The sequence below is a fragment of the Nerophis lumbriciformis genome, linkage group LG06, assembly GCF_033978685.3.
Source record: "Nerophis lumbriciformis linkage group LG06, RoL_Nlum_v2.1, whole genome shotgun sequence".
NCBI lineage: Eukaryota > Metazoa > Chordata > Actinopteri > Syngnathiformes > Syngnathidae > Nerophis > Nerophis lumbriciformis.
In genome coordinates, this window is record NC_084553.2 from 33,271,446 (window position 1) to 33,294,497 (window position 23,052).

At 38.9% G+C, this 23,052-nt stretch overlaps 1 protein-coding gene across 1 annotated transcript; it reads right to left on the reverse strand.

Annotated features, from left to right (window-relative positions):
* Positions 1-60: 60 nt before the first annotated feature.
* dusp22a (dual specificity phosphatase 22a) lies at positions 61-22,671 on the reverse strand. Its single transcript, XM_061964184.2, has 7 exons — positions 22,391-22,671; positions 20,413-20,446; positions 19,700-19,782; positions 17,003-17,052; positions 11,671-11,745; positions 8,873-9,044; positions 61-882 (listed from the first exon to the last, which is right to left on the reverse strand). The coding sequence occupies exons 1-7, from the start codon at positions 22,409-22,411 to the stop codon at positions 697-699; spliced, it is 621 nt and encodes a 206-aa protein (XP_061820168.1). The 5' UTR covers positions 22,412-22,671; the 3' UTR covers positions 61-696.
* Positions 22,672-23,052: the final 381 nt, after the last annotated feature.

Genomic DNA, 23,052 nt, shown 5'->3' on the forward strand with positions numbered 1-23,052 from the left:
CTGACACTAAAAAGAAAAAAATCAGGAGATTCATTAACATGAGAAAGATTAGTGTTTGGATTTCAGAGATCCTTCATTAGAGCGATTTTAATGATTTACTCACAAGGAAAATGTGCATTGATTCCCCCCAAACATACACACCCGGTTTGTCGAAACTTTGAAGACAGATTAACATAGACACCCAAATATAAGACAATCCCGTCTTTTTTTGGAAAAACATTTCTAAAGATAAAACAAACCTATTTTGGTCATGTTTTCAATATCTGCCATATAATTCATCACATTTCATCCAATTTGGGTTTTGTCAAGGGCCACTTGCTTAGTTTGCATGTACAGTATAAATCTCTGAGATCACAATTTTTTCGGACAGTTTTCTTATATTCAGGTCAATACAGTAATTTATACCACATCAGTAAAGCAGTAGTCCAAAGACACAATTTGATCACCGAGCGTGCACCTATGGCACATCTTTAAGGCTGCTGAGCTATTGCAACAGGTTAATCCACATGGAAGCACAGGTGATGTCATCATGGCTAAAGTGCTGAGGCATTTGGGAGTAAGGCGTCTGAGCACTGATGGGCTCGGTGAAGGAACCAAGGAGGTACTAAAAGTGAGGTATGTACAGCTTGCATCCAAATTAACCCATTACTAGACGGATTAGCATGAAGTAAAAATTAAATATCTTGGCCTCTTGTCTTAACTGCTGCCTTCAGGAGGTGTTGATGGCACAGAGCAACCTTTGATGTCTTGGTTTCGCCAGCGCTGGTCTCCACCTCGCTGCTGGTTTTCCTGTTGCTCCGTGAACTGGACGAGAAGGACGCCCACCTGCTCCTGATCGTTAAATGGACTGGGATTGAAACTGGACTTCAGCCAAGCTCGATACTGTGGGAACACAAACAAATTAAGCATCTTCAAGTTCAAATCCAGGCCGTGTGATTTTATTCTCAAAACATGCTGCGGGATGCTAAGAAAATATATTTGTTCTGGGGGCAGGGGAACACCTCTAAATTTGCACACACAAGAAAGGAAGTCGAAATTTCACTAAGCATCTATATAAATAATTCCACAATAGTGTGATGAGTTCAAGGGAGAGACATGGCTTTTTGCAACGCATTCTTTCTTGAATTCATTAGTAGTTCACCTTCTTTATCCAAGTGCAGCCTCTTTTTTAATATTTTTGGATTCTTGGGGCCCTATTTTGCAGCCGTACTCAATAAAAAAAAGCACAGCGACTATCTGAAAGCCCTGTCACCGAAAACACCCAAGAGTTACGCAGTGCGCTTGAACGCCTCATCATGTAAATAAGTGTTTGATTGGTCCTTTTTAAACAAAGCAGACAAATACAGGCTTGTTCATCGTTTTGTGTGCCTCCTATGAATAAATAAAACACACACGCCTAAGGTTGATTCAAGGATTGCCTGGCTGGAAAGTGTCACAGGGGTCTGCAACCCGCGGGTCTGGAACCACATACGACTCTTCTGCCTCCTTGTTGTGGCTTCCTCTGGATTTTTTTTATCCAAAGTGTGAAAAAAGTTAGCAATTTTAAAAAGAGTTTTATCATTTTCAACTGACTGTGAGGCTGTGAATGTGCATAGGCAGAGTCCTGAGGCGCAAGAAAGGCAAGTAAAAGAGACTGGAAGCCTGTGTGTTCAGTTTAGCTTCTTGAGTGGGCAACCCCTTGAGGTAAGCTAACCATGAACACTTTCCAAAACAGAAAAGGGAAAATGAAAAAGTTGAACTTCACATGGACAATGGATTGCTTTCCCTGTAAAATAAAAATATGTAAACTTTTAAAAGTTCATACGCTGTGTTACATTTTGCGGCTCTATACTATTTTTCTTTATTGGGAGAGGAAGTGTTAAACACTAGCCATCACGTATCATCTACGGACAGTTAGGAATGTGAAAAAAGGGATTATTTTAGACATACATTTCCATTGTTTCATATGGGAAACTGAAATTCCAAGAGACACAGCTCAACCTGTATCTTGAAATTTTTTTTGGTTTAAACCGTTATACTGTGCAGAATACAGACACGTGTCCGGTGCCCAAGATAAAGGCTGAGCAAAGGTTGTAATGAGCCACACCACACTACCTGTGTTCACACAATTTAAAGGTGCATTATTTCAGGTTATTGTTTCATAAAACTTGGCTTTAATCTGCCCAACCTTGTGTATCCTAATAAAAGTCGGTGCTAACGAAAGTAATTCACCTTATCTGATGGATCATGCCACGTAATTCAAGGGAGTGCAGTATATTTTTTATAAAAGGTAACTGTAAACTTTACCCTTTCTTTGACTCCAAAACATCACACATGAGGAGATAATGCATGACATAGATTCCAAAAATATACATCTAAAAGAGTGTAACAACATTCAGTACAAGAGGTGCAACCATGAGAGGTATTAATTATCAATCCAATCCAATCCACTTTATTTATATAGCACATTTAAACAACAAGAATGTTTCCAAAGCACTGCACAGCCATGTTAAAAACAATATTAAAATCAATTATGCTCCACCAATGACTGAATAAAAACAAAAAATAAATAAATATAAAACCAATATAAAAACAATATAAAAATAAATATGATTAAAAACGATTTTTAAGGGTAAAACCAATTAAAACAGTAAATAGAAATCAAAATTTCTTTAAAAAAAAAACACAGGACAACAGAGGACAGAAGACCACACAACTCACGTAGTGCTAAAAGGCAAAGAATAAAAGTGGGTCTTAAGACGAGACTTAAAACACTCCACTGTGGAAGCAGTTCGAACATGGAGGGGCAGAGTGTTCCAGAGCTTATGGCCAACCACAGAGAAGGTCATATCTCCCCTGGTTTTAAGTCTCGTCTTGGGCACCACGAGCTGGAGGTGGCTCTCGGACCTCAGAGCGCGCGCAGGAGTGTAAATTTGGATGAGGTCCGAGATATACTGAGGTGCCAGTCCATGTAAAGCTTTAAAAAAAAACAGCGATGTTTTAAAATCAATTCTAAAATGAACAGGGAGCCAGTGCAAACTCTCAAGAATTGGGGTTATATGCTCGCGTTTCCTGGGCCCTGTTAAAAGTCGTGCTGCCGCGTTCTGGACAAACTGCAACCGGGAGAGAGCTTTTTGGCTAATGCCAGCATAAAGTGCATTGCAGTCGTCCAGGCGACTTGAAATAAAAGCATGCACGACTTGTTCAAAAAGGTTAAAAGATAAAAACGGTTTTACCTTTACTAAAAGATGAAGATTATAAAAACACGATTTTAAAACGCCATTGACTTGTTTGTCAAGTTTAAAATCGCTGTCTATAGTGACGCCAAGGCTGGTGACTTTGGGACGCACATAATTTTGCAATGGTCCCAAGTCAGTGAGGGCCGGACCAAAAACTGAAATTTCCGTTTTTCCCTCATTCATTAAGGATGTTCCGATCAAGGTGATTGATATGAGAAAATACTTGATATTTTTTGACGAAAATCTCCCATAAGAGTGACTTTAGACTTCCTACTTAACGTCTTTGTTTCTACTGAGTTTGTATTCCATCTTACTAAAGCAGTTTGAGTAACAATCTAAATGTCATGTTTTTAATGCACTTAACTGTAATCCAAACATGGATGTGAAGCTTCTCCTCATTCCATGCAGCAATGAACGCTCAACATTCACTCCAAAGATGTCATCTCACGGCGATTGAAGGTAAAATTGTCTTGTCATGTCCAGAGAACAACTTGCCATGGCTTTAGGTCTGAGATTTCCATCAAGTCCCCCTTTCTTTGTGCAGTTCTGCGAGCTATTTCCGAGCCTTTGGCTCCACAGTAACCGGACGGCATTACACTTTTCCCCAAGCTACAAAACAGGCCAAGGCTGAAAAATGTTTATCGTGCATTTAAAAAATGATCGCCGTTAAAGGAATTTATAGTTAACTAGTTAACGCATTATCGCGTTAACTTTGACAGCCCTAATAGATATATACAGTATATATGTATATTTGTATGTATATGTGTGTATATATGTACCGTATTTTTCGGAGTATAAGTCGCACCGGAGCATAAGTCGCACCTGCCGAAAATGTATAATAAAGAAGGAAATAAACATATATAAATCGCACTGGAGCCCGGCCAAACTATGAAAAAAACTGTGACTTATAGTACGAAAAATACGGTATATGTAAGGATGTATATATATATATATATATATATATATATATGTATACATATATGAATGTATATATGTACTGTATGTATATATATATATATATGCATGTATACAGTATATGTATGCATACATATGCATGTATATATTTATGTATATATATGCATGTGTATATATCTATGTATGTATATAGTGTATACATATACATATATATAAAATATATATTTCTTTTTTTGGGGGGAGTGACGGTACGGTGCATTGACAATTATAAACACAGTGAGTATTATGCTATATTTGTCATTCCTCTTCTTAGCTTCCACAGACAAGATACATTGTCAGGATGTGAAAATGCCCACTAAAGTGTTTGAATCCGGATTCTCACTGTCTGTCGCTGGAAGATGTGGGAAAATGTACATGCAGATGTGTGATTTCCGGTCAAATCCTCAAAATCAATGCATGCAAACATTTTGCAAGATGCTGACGGCAATGCAAAACACGTGATGAGCAGTACCGAGCTAATGCAATCCCAGCAACCACCCAACCCGCTGCGGTTCCCCTTCCCTGTGGCTTGGTCAGTGCTAGTGTCATGGCAGCCAACACATACACACACACACACTGCATATTTCCAACTAAATGTGAAACAATTGAAAATGGCAAACACATCTGAAGTGTGACAGTTTGAAATGGGGTACATGGAAAACGTACATAAGAATAGTCATATAATGAATATCTGCTGCTGGGAAAATACTACTTATTAGTCACAATAGGAACACCTACACAAGCTAATGTGATCTATTGCAAGACCTGCCAAAACTCTGCATTGGCCTCGCAAAGATGAGTTTTGCATGACACTGTCAGAAAGTTACTAAGAAAACAACATGTTTATTGTGGTCGTAGCTGTAACTTAAGGAAACCGTTTCTAACAGCTTCATACAGTACTGTGCATTATTCTTTATTAGAATAAAAGAGATGGCGGTAAAAGTTGAATAGCAGTATGCACACGGCTTAGTTGATACGACACCATGTTATGTATTTCTTAATCGAACCAGCAAATTTACTGTAAAACAAATAGTTTTAATTTCAAGCCTTTTATCCCAGCACTTTACAAATTGATAACCCTGTTCTGACCACTTGTCACTGAGAAGGCATTATTGTTGTTTATCATAGAGCTGGGCGATATGGACGAAAAAGTATATCTCGATATATTTTTACTTAAACTTGATATTCAATATATACAGTACCTCGATATATTTTCCGGTGAAAGTATACATATAAAGATATTCATTTTTGAGCGAGATTCACTGAAATTGAACTGAATGACAACTGTACTGTAAACAGTCAGTGGTACATTTATTAACCCAGTTAGTCAAGATGGGTATTAACAGCACAGAAAAGAAACTGTTTAAGTAGCACAGAATTACATAACAGAAAAAAAACCTGAAAAATATTCTTTCTATGTAAAATAAATAACATAGCTGTGCAAATGATACAAAATGCATCAAACTCAGACAAAAAAGTACAATTACAGGCAGGCACTTTTTAATTCCCAGTCGACGTTGTAATGGACTGTCACACACGTACGGTTCTGGTCAGCGCCGAGAAGTGACTTTACTTAATTGTGAGGCTATGATCTTTCTCACTTCGGCATACATTTTTGGCAGCATTTTTTGTGCGAAATATGCCCGGCTTGGCAACTCGAGAACAGTTTTGATTTGGGATTACATGGTAAACAACTCAAATTAATGTTTTATCCACACGCATACATTTGTCCAAATGTGGCCAAATGAGACGCATTGTGGATTTATATCGTCTATATCGCTAAAAGAAAAATCTAAACAAGAGAATCCCTCTGCCATCTTCCACTAGTTTTTTTATACATAAATCGCCCGCTTGAATCTTCTTCTACGACTCTCTTGTCGTCATTTGGTATGTCTGTTGTGATTTCCCTTCCTGGTTCCATGACCCGCCCTATCTTGCCTCCGATTGGCCTGTCCCTAATGTTTTGCTCTAATCTCAACCAATCGTGACTCATCATAGTGAACAACCAACCAATCATGGATGTTCTTATAGTGCAAGCACGTCTTGGAAGGAGGAAGGGGAGGGGTTAAGTAGGCCATGGAGTGTTGAGAGGGAGTGGGGAGCGAGGGAAAATCAAGGAACACAACAAATAAGTGGTGTTTGGTCATTTTAACGTGAAATAAATTATATCGATATTAATTCATATCTTGTTTAAAAATATATTGATATATCTTACAAACTCGATATACCGCCCAGCCCTAGTTTATCATTACATAAATATTAGATTAGATAACATAATTACCGTATTTTCCGGACTATAAGACGCTACTTTTTTTGCCAAGTATTTAACTCTGCAGCTTATGCAAAAGTCTGGCTACTCTATGGATTATTATTTGCTAACAGCTGAATTGTGGAATGGACTAAGCAAATAAATCAAAGAACGTACTAAAATGATTCACGTTAAGAAATTGTTCAAACTCAAAGTGTTTACAAAGTACAAAGAAGAAGAACCCTCAGCAACATCTTGACCATAATAGAAAAGGAGAAAATCGTATTCATCATGAAAGATGAATAAACACATCAATGACTTCTCTGTTTTGTTTGATCAGCCGTTTGACTTACGTGTTACAGGCACCATTTGGAAACAATTGAGATGTAATTAAACATTTACAAAATCTTTCAACGTAAATATCTCATTTCAAAACGTATCGATATATATCTGCGGCTGTGAGTTTGGTGTGGCTATTATATGAAAAATATTTTTTTTCTTCTAAAACTTAGTGGGTGCGGCTTTTATACTGGTGCGGCTTATAGTTTTTAAAATACTGTAATTGTACAGAATAAAATGTATTATTAATAATGATGGATACGATTTTTATAGTGCTTTTCTAGGCACTTAAAGCGCTTCACAGGAAATTGAGAACCCATCATTTATTCCAGGGGTCCCTAAACTTTTTTGACTCGGTGGTCACATTGGGTTAAAAGAATATGTATATATACATATATATAATAAAATATTATAACATAATATAATATAATATATAATATATTTAAAATAATATATATTAAATTTAAAAATCAAATATATATATTTCTGTTTCTTCGTGAGGATAAGACATTTTCCATCTAAATGGGAATGTATGAACATCCTTGCAGTCGGCATCCTAATGACAGCGGACCTTGCACAGTAAGTGATGTTTTATTATGTTTGTTGGCTCTATTGAAGTCTGCAAAGAGCAGAAATCAATGATGAAGAAAAGAAAAAAAGCAAACGTGATGCACTTTTGAAATTAATGCGCTGCATATGCTTAAAATGATAAAAATACGTAAATATTAAATGTTATTATAAATGTGCTTGTTACATTTATACTTACATGTTGTATATAAAACACTAATGGAAGTGTTTGGATGTTTTTTAGGGGCTCTATAGGCAGAACTGAACGGCTCCCATACGCTCCATTGTAAGCAGACTTTTAATCGAATTTATTTAATAATTAAAATGCATTAAAAAATAAAATCCATCGTCATGTCTTTCATAATGATTGTGAACGATCGTCAAAATTCCAAAAAAAGTGCAGTTCCCCTTTAAGAGAATGTGAACTACTTCCACCTTAATTGTTCCCTGGCCATCTCCTTAAAGTTTTGTAATCCATCAGAAATATCAATCAGCAAAAATGTGTTAAACATGTCGACAGTGTTGTGCATTTTATCCATAATGTTTGGTAATGGATTTAAATGGGTATAATTTTTAATTGTGTGTGGCAATTAGACAGTTTTAATAATTTCATCATAGTTCAGTGGGAAAGTTTCGTACGACATGTATGAACTTTTTGTGTTTTTTTTATTTTCATTTTTTTAATTAATCAGACCATGGTTGGGAAAGGCTGTCTGAATGGCACCTACATGACAATGTAACGCACAATTGGTCACGGTCAATGCAATGACTAACAATACTGATTTATTCCATCAGATGACATCAATGTCATTGCAATCAGACAAAGGTTATTGTCGCCTTATTCTAAGATGGTACCTACCGCGGGCCGGATTCTAAACGCTAGCGGGCCGTATGGGGACCCCCGATTTATTTACTCCACAATAATCGTGGTAAGCTACCTTTGTAGGCAGAGATACCCTGGGGTAGACAGACAGAAACCTTGCTGCCAATTCACAGCTATGGCCCCTCTGACCACCACCAAAATTAATTCATGTTCACACACCAGTGTGAGTGGCACTGTAAGCAAAGTCAGTGAAATGTCTTGCCCACCAAGGACACAACAGCTGTGACTAGGATGGTGGAAGCTGGGTTCAAATCAGGAATCCTCAAGTTGCTGGAAAGCCGCTCTACCATCTGAGCCACGCAGCCACCAAACGGATAATTAAACATTTTTAAATCTTTTCCCCCGTTGCCTCCCAAGAGCTGAGATAAAACGGTGCAAATGCAGTTTTGTCTCAACTGCGATGAGGTGGCGACTTGTCCAGGGTGTACCCCGCCTTCCGCCCGATTGTAGCTGAGATAGGCTCCAGCACCCCCCGCGACCCCAGAGGGAATAAGCGGTAGAAAATGGATGGATGGATGGATGCCACGGTAAAACTAAACAGGTTGTAGTCACTTGTTGCCCATATTTGTTTTTGTGTAATTTATTCTTGCATCTATTGTATTTGATTCTGGCACGGCCGCTCTACCAAAAGCCACGCCACCCCGAATATTAACTTGTTTGTACCTCTGACACTTGCGTTGTCTGGTAATCCCGCAGCTGCTCCTGGAAGCCAGAGTTGGGGCCGACAAAAGAGCGCACAGCCTTGACTGCAGTGAGACACTCCTCCCAGCTGTAGTGGGTGACGGTCATCAGGTAGGCCACCACCATGGTGGTGCTGCGCGAAACACCTGCAAGGCTGTATGGGCACAAAGAATTGTCCATGTTTTGTGACCATGCGTTTCATACCACTTGCACAATCTAATGAGATCTAATACAGGAACTGTATCATAAAAAATACCTTTACCAATATAAATGATGTGCAGTTTTGATGTATTCATTTAACAATGTGTACGATGCAATTGTTATCTCTGATCATGCTCCAATTTCAATAGATTTACTCTTTAAAAACCTGACAACCACACGCACGTGTGGCGACTAAATATACAATTACTTTTCAATGAGGACTTTGTAGATTTTGTTTCGCGTCAAATACATTTTTTTGTGCTCTTGAAAAAGACTACAGGGACAACGGCCTCTGTACTCTGGGAGGCGCTGAAGGCATACATCAGAGGGGAGAGAATATGCGATACAAGTTATGAGAAAAAAACTCAGGCAGAATAAATTGACTAGTTTGACACAACACATATCTCTGTTAGATAACTTGTACTCTAACTCTCAAAACCCAGACACTTTTAAGGAAAGGCTCTCTCTACAGGCAGAACTTGATGTCCTTGCGACAGACCGTGCTACTGAAAAAATACTTTGTTCAAGATCTCAGTTTTATGAACATGGCGATAAAGCTGGTAAACTATAAACTCATAAACTACGCCAGATATCGGTATCTCATTCTATTCCGCATATGCATCCCTCTATTCATCTTCTCATTGTTCTACGCCTGAGCGTGATAATTTTTTTGCCAATCTAGACATCCCCTCGGTTGTGGTAGTTAGAGACAAATTACAGCTGCGGAAATTAAATGTTGCAGCATTATCACTACAAATCAGAAAATCCCCGGAACCAGATGGTTAATCTCCCGAATTAAAAAAAATGTTTGGCATAAATTAGCCCCCCCATTATTGGACATGTACATTGAATCATGTAAATCTGGCCGCCTCCCGCAAACGCTCAACTCAGCTTCAATTTCTCTCCTTTTGAAAAAAGGCAAGGACCCTTTGTCATGCACCTCGTATAACTTCATGTCATTAGATTATTATCCAAACTGCTGGCTTTACAGCTGGATACTATTCTCCCTCCTATTAATAATGCAGATCAAACTGGGTTCATTCAGAATAGGCACTCCTTTTCTAATATTTGTTGTCTTTTCAATGTATTGTATAAAGTGCCTACTCTTAACAGTGTTAGTCTGTTTTCTCAAATAGTTCGTGTTTTTTGTATTTTCATACCTACGTGTGAAGTCCAGGTGTCCATGCACACTCTCTAATGCGACTATTGGTCATACGCCATGTGCCTCCTGTACACTGGGGAGAGCTTATTTCATTTTAGCGCGAATAAAATAATTCCTTTTCCGGTTGACCTATGACATCAAACTAGCCATCTGTGGATCCTTACAACTTTTAAGTTTCTGATTCTGATTCAGAATATTGGCACATATTACAAATATTACGTCTCTAATGGCTATGCTGATGTTAAATAGTAGACAGCATCAAGAAATTATCTTGGATTGTGCTATGAACATGGCGCGACTGCCAAGAATGTAACGGGGCAGATGCAGGTTCAAAGCAAAGAAAGACCTGTGGCAGAGTTTTTTCGAATACATTTTTTAACAAGAGACATGGAAACAAAACCTTTAAATTTTTCTGAGATTATTCAAAAGTCTCTTTGGATTGATGGAGGGAGTTTTAAATCAGAAGGAAAAGACAGTTTGTGCCCCGACTGATACTGTTCCAGATGAAGGTTGCTATTGTTCTGGACTATCCCGTTGTGTGGAATACAAAATTATTGTTAATCAGTTTGGAGTGCACAAATGCAGCATGAGGTGTGTGTACACTTTAATTTACCTGCTTCATTGACTTTCATCAGCATTTTACATTTCTTTAAGTACCTTCCTAAATGAATATTTTATTTTAATTTGTGAAGAAAAAAAAAAGTATCCTCTTCATTGCAGTGGTTACGACATTTTTATTGAATGATATCTGCTTCAGAGTTGTATCCCGCGCATTCAGACTGGTGCATGCCTGATTACGAAGGGTCCTCTACGGTCACACACACCTCCTCGAGAGATCAGGTGTCCAACCGCATGATCTAGGTGTGTTAGTCCGACTTTTCAAAAGCCAAACACGGTCGGATTAAGGTGTTTCCAAGGTGTTTAATTGTATTTCTGGACTGCATATGTCAAAAACCCAATTAACAAATGTTTGAAAAAAAACAAAAAAACTATCTGTGTGCATGTAGCTGCAGTTTGCAGTAGCGTAGAACTGCGCCGCATCCTATGAGTACGGTTTATGGTACAGTATTTCTCAAATATCACAAGGGGCAAGATATTACTACATATGGCTCTCTGTATGATGCAGTGTACTGCAAACTACAGTACAACACCAAACACATTTTAATTAACATAACTGACAATGTCCACCAGTGTTTGTAAAAAAAATATATATATTTTGATACTGCTCTTGTACTGGATCACATTAGATTGTGTAAGGGTAATATGTGAAAGTCCAGTCCATTGGGGTTGTTTTTTCTTGCCCTGATGTGGGATCTAAAGCGAGCATGTCGTTGTGGCTTTTGATAAAGGGCTATATAAATAAACTTTGATTGATTGATTGACATCGTACATATTCTAATGTAACTTGTTCACCTACCAGTGAACAAGACAAGCTCCTCCATTCAGGCGACATTCATGGATGAAGCGGATGCACTCTTTAAAATGTTGCAACCTGTAAAACAAATCAACACACACAAAATAATGACTGTACTACTCATGAAATATGTTACTTGTCAGAGTTGCTTAAAAGGTTGTAAAACTAAAAATACATTTAAAAAAATTATAGGAATTGAGAAAAGGCATGTTGAATTGAAACTACAAGAATGTGGCCCACACTTTCTGTTTGTGGCTTGATGAATTGGGATCTGATACAAGCCTAATATGCAAATGACTCATATAAGGTAAAGTGCCTTATGATAAATAAGCTACTTTTTTAAATAAATGGATGTGCCAGGTTAGGTCCAACAGTTCTGCTCATGCAGAGACTGTGTGGGGGACCACAAAGAAGGTAAATGTCATGTCGAGGTACGGACACACGTTTCTCTGGATAAATTCATACTAACCTAAAAAAACAAAAATAAAACAGTCAGTAAACCACTGCGACAAAAGGCATGCAAACACAATTAGTGGACATGAATTCTCCTTGCAAGCAGTTGGGAAACACTGATAGTATTTCACATAATCAAGAAGTAAGAGGCAGATAGCAGACTCCTGGGACCAGCTGCTGTTACTCAACAGCAGACACAGTAACAGTCTCTGGCTAAAATAGACTCCACCAACATTTCTTCCTGAGACCCAAAGTTCAGAACTTGTCTCTTCAGCACTTTGTTGCGTCCTCCCAGCAACCGACGCTTCCGCTCATCTTGTTTAATATGCAGAAATTTTGTAGTGTATTTAAGTTAAAATCAGCTGAATCTGGTGAAATGTACAGAAGCAAACCATTCGTTAAAAGACACTGTGGAAATAAAGGTGTAATGGAAACGGAAACTTAATTACTCATGAAAACCACAAAAAACTATAAAACACAAACCTTCCAAAAAAAATGTTTTAAATATATATATATATATATATATATATATATATACACACACACACACATATATACATATACACATATATGTGTATATATATATATGTATGTGTGTGTATATATATATGTGTATATATATATATATATATATATATATATATATATATATATATATATATATATATATATATGTATGTGTGTGTGTATATATATAATATATATATATATATATATATATATATATATATATATATATATAGATATCCCATAAAATAATGACAGGATTGATATATATACATCAATTGATATATATATATATATATATATCAATCCTGTCATTATTTGATGGGATATATATATATATATATATATATATATATATATATATATATATATATGAATTGCAACCTGTCATTATTTGATCGGATATATATATATATATCCGATCATATATATATATATATATATATATATATATATATATATATATATATATATATATCCCATAAAATAATGACATTTTATTGACAAGGCACTCATCAAAATGTACAAATATTCAAACTCCACAAAAATTAATAACTTTAAAACTTTTTTTGTCATTATGATTTTCTTTTTAAAGATATTGCTGTAATGTAACTTTCTTTTACTACTAATTGTATGTATCTACTGTGTTATAGTGGTAAAGACATGCTGACATTGCATCCACACCATAATATGATAGTAGTTAGGGGCTGGAAGAAACTCCTTACAGCTATATGTGCCACCCCTGCAGCTGTAGGAATCATAGTTTTTGCTGTGGACCTCACGGAATGGAAGAGGCCCTCAGACCAGCAGGGGCCCCAGAGCTGGATTTGAACGGCGGTTAGCCTCGCCACTCAGTCAGAAAGGAGATTGTGACAGAGTCTGGATCATTAAAACACTGGGTGGTCAAAGGCAACAGCCAGATGTCACTGAAGTTTCCTTCCTCTGCTGCCTGAGGGAAGGTGCCTGATTGCAACACTGGGGGTCAGACCTCTCCACCCCAATCAGCAACAGACCTCCTCTTTTCATATATTTACAGTTACTTTATGAGGCAACCAGAGTTACTTATTTAAAGGATTAAAAGGTACACGAAACCCCTAATGCGACAATGAAGGTAATTTTATATTCATGATGCATCAACCTTGTCTGACCAATGGGAGGCTGCAGTGTCGCCCTCCACTGGCTTGAATATCTAGCAAGCAAGTGGTCACTGACATTAATCCTGTAACTGACACTTTTGGAGGACGCTCTGAAAGTGTCTTGCGTGTTTGGTCTAAAATGTGTAACGCTAGAGTTGAATAAACAGAAGCTACACGCAACACAGAACATAAACACTCTGACTCATGGGGCCGCTGTTAGGGTGGAAGGCCAGCTCATGAGGCTTACAATAAATACGCAGTCCCTCCAGGATTTTGCTATTAACTCAAATTTAACTAATCTATGCAAATGATGCGCAGCCTTGCGACTTCATCTATTGTCTACCATTTTCCCGCACATTTTGGCCAATTAGCGTAATTTTGGCCAATCAAATTTGTCTCGGAGCGGCGTTCAAGTGCACAAGAGATCTTTACACAACAAAGATGTTGAAGTGTAATGATAATCTCTCATTGGCTCTCATTTACTAAAAAAAATACCATTTTATATCGCTCTCTACAGTTCACACATTTTTTTTAATGTGCGGGGCTAACTGTGTTGTAACATAAATTAATGTTTAAGATGGACAAACACTTTTTGAACGAAAATTAAAAATGGAATATGTCAACAACCTGTGGACGACAGAGCAGAGCAGACACCACATTCTGTCTTTAATTACAATTAATTATTACTATTATTAGTTATGCCTACAACAGCTCCGTTATTTGGCAATGAGCTCCAGTTATGTGCTTTTACTGCCACCTAGGGTCTACTTTTAAGTATGTGTGATATAAAATGATTAAAACATCAATAAACAATCCCAAACATCTGTGAATAGTTACATGATCAGTAATGCTGAGGAAGTTAAATACCTAGGCGTGATACTGGATCCCACACTTAAATTTTAAAAATCATGTTAAAAAGGTACCGGTATGTCACGTTCTGAAATATAACATCGCCAACTTCCAGCACATCAGGAGTTTTTTTTATCATTGGAAGCAGCTACTGTAAATCGTTTTTCAATGCAATGATCATATCACATATCTTGTACTGTATGTCATCATGGTCTCAAGCCAAACAGACTGTTTTAAATTCTCTCAGATCATTACATAATCAAGCACTGAAAATCCTCGATACACAATCAACCAATCAAAGTTTATTTGTATAGTCCTAAATCACGAGTGTTTCAAAGGGCTGCACAAGCCACAACGACATCCTCGGCTCTGATAAAAGGCCTCGGCGATACCACTATTGTAACACACTTGACAAATACGGTATACTTAGCTTTGAAAACCTGATCAGGTTCTCCAATATCCGCCTGGTACATAAGATCTTAAATGATGCAGCTCCTCCTCCCTTAAAAACATACGTACAGCTACGCTCGCAATTAACAAGTAGAGTGTTAAGGTCTGTATCCAGGGGTGACTGTAATGTTCCAAAAAGAAAGTCTGCCTTCTCCCAATCTGCCTTTTCATACCAAGCCATCAAAGAATGGAATGGACTCCCAGACAATCTAAAGAACAACTCTAGTTTTCACAGCTTCTCACAAGCAGTCAAAGACTGGCTTTTAGACCACCAGTCCTGCTCACATTATCAATACCAGGCAGGTAGTTGACCATCAGATGATACCCTGGCAGGAGCAGTCTAATGGCCACCAGAGTACCATTCCAATCTTGTAACATCGCAACCTTTTTTACGTATGCAATACCAATGGGGTATATGGCTATTTAATGATACCCTAATCATCTGAAGGCTACTGCACTGTATGTGGACTTTGATCAAAACTGCTGCACTTTATACACTTCTGCACTTTAAATGAAGCTGCTAAAATACTGTAACTTGACCGCCCACTGATTTGTAATTCACATACCCTTTATGTATTGTACTTATATTTTAAATTGTTTATCATTATGTATTTTCAATATTGTTGTGTATTTTCAATCCTGTGTAATTTAATTGTGGATGTTAGATGCACCATAAATGGACTACAGATGGAAATTAGCATGGTGCTAAATCTGGTGCAGCAATTTTCTTAATTTAACTGCAGATTGTAATTCAAATAAACAAATACAAACAAATCCAGTATTTGTTTTTAAATTTCTGTTGCAATCCTGTGCTGTTTTAGGTTAAGGTTACAAGGAACACTTAAAACACCAATAGCAAAATTATAAAATCATAATTTGATTCAATGTTACTGAAAACTTTTTCCGCAACATTATGAAAAAGCTGCTGCAAATACAGGCATTTTAGGCCGCAACAATCACAAAAAAAGACAGCAAAATCCTGGAGGGAATAAGACACATGGAATATACGCTATCTCTGTACCATTATTAATCATGCAATCAAAGATTTAGAAAAATACATACATTGCAGAAGCACTACTTTTGTCTATATACTGTGCTAGCAGGTGATGGATAACTATTAGACACATTTTAGGTCAAAAATGATATGTTGTTCTGTACAATAATAACACATTTCATGGTGTGACTCACGCAAATGTTAACTTTCAGGTACGATTTGGGGAATATGTCACATGGTATTAATGTCCAGGCATGTGGAATTTTTGCGAAAATGCAGCGCAGAGCTGCAGGATGGGGAGACGTTCAGGAGCACTGAAACAAGCTAGCTAGTAGCGAACCATCTAGCTAGCTTACTTGTTGTCGCCTCCGCTCGCTCCCCGAGCCACAACGTTGACGGATGTCCACTTAGCCGCTAATCATATTTGGATGATACAATTCGTACACTGTTAGATCCAGATGTAGCGCTAGAGTATTTATTAGTAGCCAGCGAAAAGGTATACTTTTGAAGTGACATATTGTAAACAGAAGTCACAACACCGGAAGTGTATTACCAGAATAGGTGTGGCTACAGCATACAGTTGCCGAATGGGAAACTTTTTCTGAATTCTTTGCATGCATGTTATATAATATTACTTTACATTTTCAATTATATTAATGTTAATAAATCATCTGGCCAAAAAAATTATGTTGTACATTACATGGGACATGAAAGTGTCAAATAGACAGCCACAAGACATTGGTAGATGAGAATAAACCTAAAGGTAAATTATAGGGTAGAAATGCACCCAGTTGCAGGAAATGTAGTCTTGATTTTCAAAATTGCATTTTGGAGTTTGCATGGCAGCACTTTGTGCTGATAGAAATGTTCCTTTTTTATTCTCAATCTTCCTAAAAGTGTGCTCACATCCCTGAATGTCAGAGGTTGCATGTGTGTTAATACTCACAGATTCTCACTGGACGCATCCGCTGCGTGAATACAAAGGTAGGTCTTGTCCTGCACAACACACATAAAAAAAACCAACGCATTATTAGCGGCTCATGGGGCAACATACAGGGTTCATTTCAAATTTGAATTGACTGACACCAGAAAATATTGCATCTGCTGAGGAAAATTTATAAAAGTTGCCACATTTTTAATATTTAGTGTGACTTCCAGTTGCAAAGCCCTTATAGTGCTTACAAACGGAGCTACAACTACTCCGGCCTCAAACCGTCGGGGGTAGCGGGGTGGACGGAGACAAAGAGAGGGCCAATGAGCTAAACCAGTTCTTTAACAGGTTTGACACAGTGGCTCCGACAAGCTCCTGCCCCACCTAAGACATGCCAGCCGGCTCCCTGACAACTTCAGCGAACCAATCCATCCCCCCCCCCCTCCCCTCCCCTCCTCACAGCCCCCCAACTCCAATGACTACCTCCCCCCACTTAACACCTCACCCTCAGCTTGATGACCCCCCAGTGTGTCTGTCTGCAGAACAGGTGAATGCACAGCTAAATAAGTTACAAACAGGCAAGGCCGCGGGTCCTGACGGTGTGAGCCCCAGGGTGCTCAAAGCCTGCGCCCCACAGCTGTGTGGTGTGCTCCAGCACATCTTCAACATGAGCCTTAGGCTACAGAAAATCCCCACACTGTGGAAAACCTCATGCGTGGTCCCCTTCCCTAAGTGCACGCAACACAGCACGTCGAAGGACTACAGGTCGGTGGCTCTAACCTCCCATATCATGAAGACCATGGAGAGGTTGGTCCTGGAACAACTCCACCCTACAGTCAAGTCCCACCTGGACCCACTCCAATTCTCCTACCAGCCCCGACTGGGAGTGGAGGACGCAGTCATCTACCTGCTGAACCGAGCCGACACCCACCTAGACAAGCCTGCGAGCAGTGTGAGGGTCATGTTTTTTTACTTCTCCAGTGCTTTCAATACCATACGGCCTGGGCTACTGGGTGTGAAGTTGAAGACGATGCAGGTGGAGGCCCCCTTGGTGTCCTGGGTTGTTGATTACCTGACTGACAGACCACAGTACATGCGACTGCAGGACTATGTGTCTGACAGGCTGGTCAGCAACACCGGGGCCCCGAAGGGCACAGTCCTCTCCCCCTTCCTCTTCACCATCCACACCACCAATTTCCACTATCACTCAGAGTCCTGCCACCTTCAGAAGTTTTCTGATGTCTTGCGATAGTGGAGTGTATTGAGGATGGTGATGATGAGGAATACAGGGCACTGGTGGAGGACTTTGTCACATGGTGTGGGAAGAACCATCTCCAGCTCAATGTGACGAAGACCAAGGAGCTGGTTGTGGACCTGGGAAGGAGGAGGAGTACTCCGGCGACCCCTGTTTGCATCAGGGGGGTCGATGTGGACATGGTTGAGGATTATAAATATCTCGGTGTACACATCGACAACAAGCTGAATGGGTCAAAACACGCTGAGGCACTCTACAAGAAGGGACAGAGCCGCATCTACTTCCTCAGGAGGCTAGGATCCTTCAACGTCTGTACAAAGATGTTGAAGATGTTCTACGAGTCGGTGGTGGCGGGCGCCTTCTTGTACGCCGTGGCCTGCTGGGGAAGCGGGCTGAGAGCGAGGGACGCAAACAGACTGGACAAGCTGGTAAACAAGGCCAGTAACGTGGTGGGAGTTGAGCTAGACTCTCTGGCGGTGGTGTCAGAGAGGAGAAGTCTAGCAAAACTCCTAGCCATTATGGACAACACCTCTCACCCACTACACTCGGACATTGCGGAGAGAATGAGCACGTTCAGTGGAAGGCTCAGACTCCCAAAATGCTACACGGAACGACACAGGAGGTCCTTTATACCGACAGCCATCAGACTGTATAATGCATATGTTCCTTCTTGACTGCACTTAAATGTAGAATATATTTATATTATTCATATATTATACATCATATATATAATATATTATATATATTATATTATTATTATTGTCTATTGTGAGCGAACGGTGGTGCTGAATTTCCCCCAGGGATCAATAAAGTACTTTCTATTATATTCTATTCTATTCCTAACCTATCATTGAGATGACTGCACATTGCAAATATATGATTTGCCTTCATAAAAAAACAGGATCATTTACACTTCAAGGACACTCTTGAACCAAGTGTAATGCATCACTGCCCTCTGCTGGCTAACAACAAACACCACAATAATAAAGACTCACTGAACACTTCGAAGATAACAATTAGAAAACAAATACCGGTATTACAGCAGTGCTTCTTAAATATTTGTTGTTACCTTCTGAGATAGTGGCATACTATCGCCGTATATACGCTCTAAGGTAGCATGCTCGGACCAGTGGATGTTTTGGACATGTTTGAACAAGTTGGTGTAAGCTACGTCCAGGCGCTTCTGTTGTTATGTGGTGAGAGTGCATGTTTCTGCGCAATAGAGGAGAATAGGCTTTATCAGCGTTCTAAAGGTGCACATTTTCATCTCATTACAGATTATCGAGTTCCATAACTTATGCAGCTTATTGCAGGCTGTCCATGCTGAGGCTTTGCGGCATCTTTTGCAACATCCATTATATAAGACCCAAGATACTTGAAGTTGGTTACTTGGTGTGTACTGTTCCCAGAAGATGACAATTATTTTTAATACACTAACATCATTTTAATACACTAACCTCAAACACAGGCCTTGCGTTGTTGTACACAGATAGGATATGGGTGATGCCATTCTGTGAGAGGCTTTGGCGGTTTTCTGAATCTAGGTATAAAAAAAAAAATACTGTCAGAGAATTTGAAAGGAGACAGTCTGATGACCGAATTGACAGTTCCATCCATGGGCACTTTGTGTTCATGCCACCTGCACAGCGGCTAAAATAAGAACACTTCAAATGCCGTCTTAAATGGGCCATGCAGTGACGAGCACATTGACAGTAATTTAGTGAGTAATGTGGAAAAAATTAGACACTGTTAATACCATAATTCTACAATTATTGGGTCATGTCACCTTCACTGAGTAAGCTATAAGACTGATGGTGGTGGAAATAACAAAAGACGGGCTAGAATAACAAGGTATCTATACCCAAAAATTGTTTTCACCAGTAATTAAAGCAGTCAAATAAATGAGAACACAAACAATTAATTTAATTCTTAAGAATAACAGGGTTGTTCAAAAAGTACAAGATTTATCAGATAATACTGATAATACAATAATACAATTAGACAAGTACTATAAATAAATTATACTATGTTCATTAGTATAATAAAGTAATGACTAAGTTAATAATTGCATTTGTCCTATTTACTTACTGTTTTAATGTTTATGTTTTCAGTAGTGGAATTCAGTGTGTGCCAATAAAAAAACAGATAAATACCATAAATATCGTCCTACCTCTTATATTCCCAAGGTAAAGGCCGTCAACAACCTGTGAAGCAGAAGTCACAGACATGTTGTGCTCTTGTTAGTTTCTAGTGCGGCTTCAAAAAAGTTCCCCTAAAAAGGAGCAAATCTGTCCTGACTTGAGCCTGATTGGATTTGAGGCTTAAGGCTTAAGAAGCACCAAGCCCAGCTCAGGCAACATTTCCCAGGGACATACAAGGCCTGAAGCACTGATGCGTCATCCCAAAGAAGAAAGCGATGACTGGCAAGGAGTATGTGCTCTTTCTGGTCAAACTATGCACTGCTGAAATACTTTTTAACACAACTGTACATAATGTTAGCATGATTGTCAGGAGAGGAAATACAATACAAATTGGATCCCACAGTCTGACTATGTGTTCAAGGGTCAGAGGTCAGACAAACTGTCTTTAGACTTTGTTTCTTGCTGAATCACATTGTCAAAAGTAGAGTAAGCAAAGTCCAAATGTCTTGGTACAAACCATCTAAAAAGATACTGTGTCACTTGGTTGTCGCTTGATTTCTTACAGTATTTATTGACACTCATCTCTTACTCGTAGGTGTGTCCCAATCCAACATTAATATTGGTCCGATATTATCAAAAAAACAAGTATCGTAATATACCGGCTTGGATCTAAAATGTCCAATATAAGCGCTATGATACAAGCAGTTTTGTGCAGTCTTTGTTTCCAAAGCTGGACAGCCATTTGACATTTAAATGTAGTTCAATAAGCACACAATGTTGGTCTTTGCTTGCATTTTAGTGAAGTAATTTACAAAAACTACACGGGAGGCTAAAGGCTGCAAGGAACTAGCAGCCACGCAGCAGCTAAGCACACAATAGCACACAAGCTAGACATACACAATACACGTCCTTAATTGAATTTGAATATAGTAGTCTAGGCAGCACGGTGGAACAGGGTTAGTGCATGTGCCTCACAATACGAAGGTCCTTAGTAGTCCTGAGTTCAATCCCTGTGTGGAGTTTGCATGTTCTCCCCGTGACTGCGTGGGTTCCCTCCGGGTACTCCGGCTTCCTCCCACCGCCAAAAACATGCACCTGGGGATAAGTTGATTGGCAACACTAAATTGGCCCTAGTGTGTGAATGTTGTCTATCTGTTTTGGCCCTGCGATGAGGTGGCGACTTGGAGTTTGCATGTTCTCCCCGTGACTGCGTGGGTTCCCTCCGGGTACTCCGGCTTCCTCCCACCGCCAAAAACATGCACCTGGGGATAAGTTGATTGGCAACACTAAATTGGCCCTAGTGTGTGAATGTTGTCTATCTGTTTTGGCCCTGCGATGAGGTGGCGACTTGTCCAGGGTGTACACCGCCTTCCGCCCGAATGCAGCTGAGATAGGCTCCAGCACCCCCCGTGACCCAAAAAGGGACAAGCGGTAGAAAATGGATGGCTGTAGTAGTCTAAAACATGACATGTGTTGCATATTACTTACATATACAAACTACCCAAGGCAGGGGTGTACCAGAAAGTAACAGACGTGTCCGCATCATTAAACTTACTGCTACATGAGCTTAACGTATTTAATTATTGTGGGCACTAGATGTTGCCAATTAACACTCTACTTCTACATAAAGACAACATAAGTCATTTCCAGGTGGTTATTAATAAATAGGTTAGTGTTATTCATACATACTATTGCTCTCTGTTTAAGTAATATCACTTGATCAAACCTTTTATCAGTCCACACTACAAATGAACAAAAAAAGTATGATTTATATATACGCTAGTTGTATCTAGACACCCTAGTTATTTGTTAAATGATTTTGGCTCGTGTCAACGCAAGGAGACATAATAAAACACTCAATTACTTTAACACAAATCATACAATAAGGTCCAACTCTAACGCAAACTGTCCACATGTGTTGTGATTCGTAAGCACGGAGTAAAGACCCCTGTTACAATTCCTCTGCAACAAGAGAACACGACACAAAAAGTACATATCAGAACCTACCTTATTCATTCCATTGCCCATGTCTTTTTGTGTGATATGAAACTAACAAGTTTCTTAAAATGACGAAGGCTCGAAAACAGGAAGCTGGACTACAGTTTGGATTCTTAAATTACATACGGCTGACGATAAAAACACATTGCTATGTATTGTCTGTTTGGTGATGTTTAAATAGACCTTAACTTGCTGTGACTTTACGAGAATCCAGCAGTTCCGACATGTTGTGTCGTTTTCCGGGTAGCTTAGACCGGAACAAGTTGCTTATCCGGGAAGTGACGTCACGTGAGGGTTGCCAGATGGCAGTATCGTAAAAGAAAAAGCAACAGAAAAGGGAATTTTGTATTATATCCTCAAAATTTAAGTTCCATGACGTAATCTTACTGTTGGATCAAACTGAAAAACATTTTGTATTGGGAGAGGTTACACCCGAGTGTTATTGAACGTATCATAACAGACTGCAGTGAAGCACTTTGCCAGATGAGTATGGGCGACATTTGGTCCAGATAAAATTTGTAAGCGTGTACCATGTTACCTACGTTTTCCTCATTGTCAAGTTGAAGTACTGTGATACTGTGATCATAAAGAAGTCTATTATTTAACATTGAATGTATTAAAAAGCATCGTACAGTTAAATGCCTGTTTTTACAATATTACTAATTGGCATT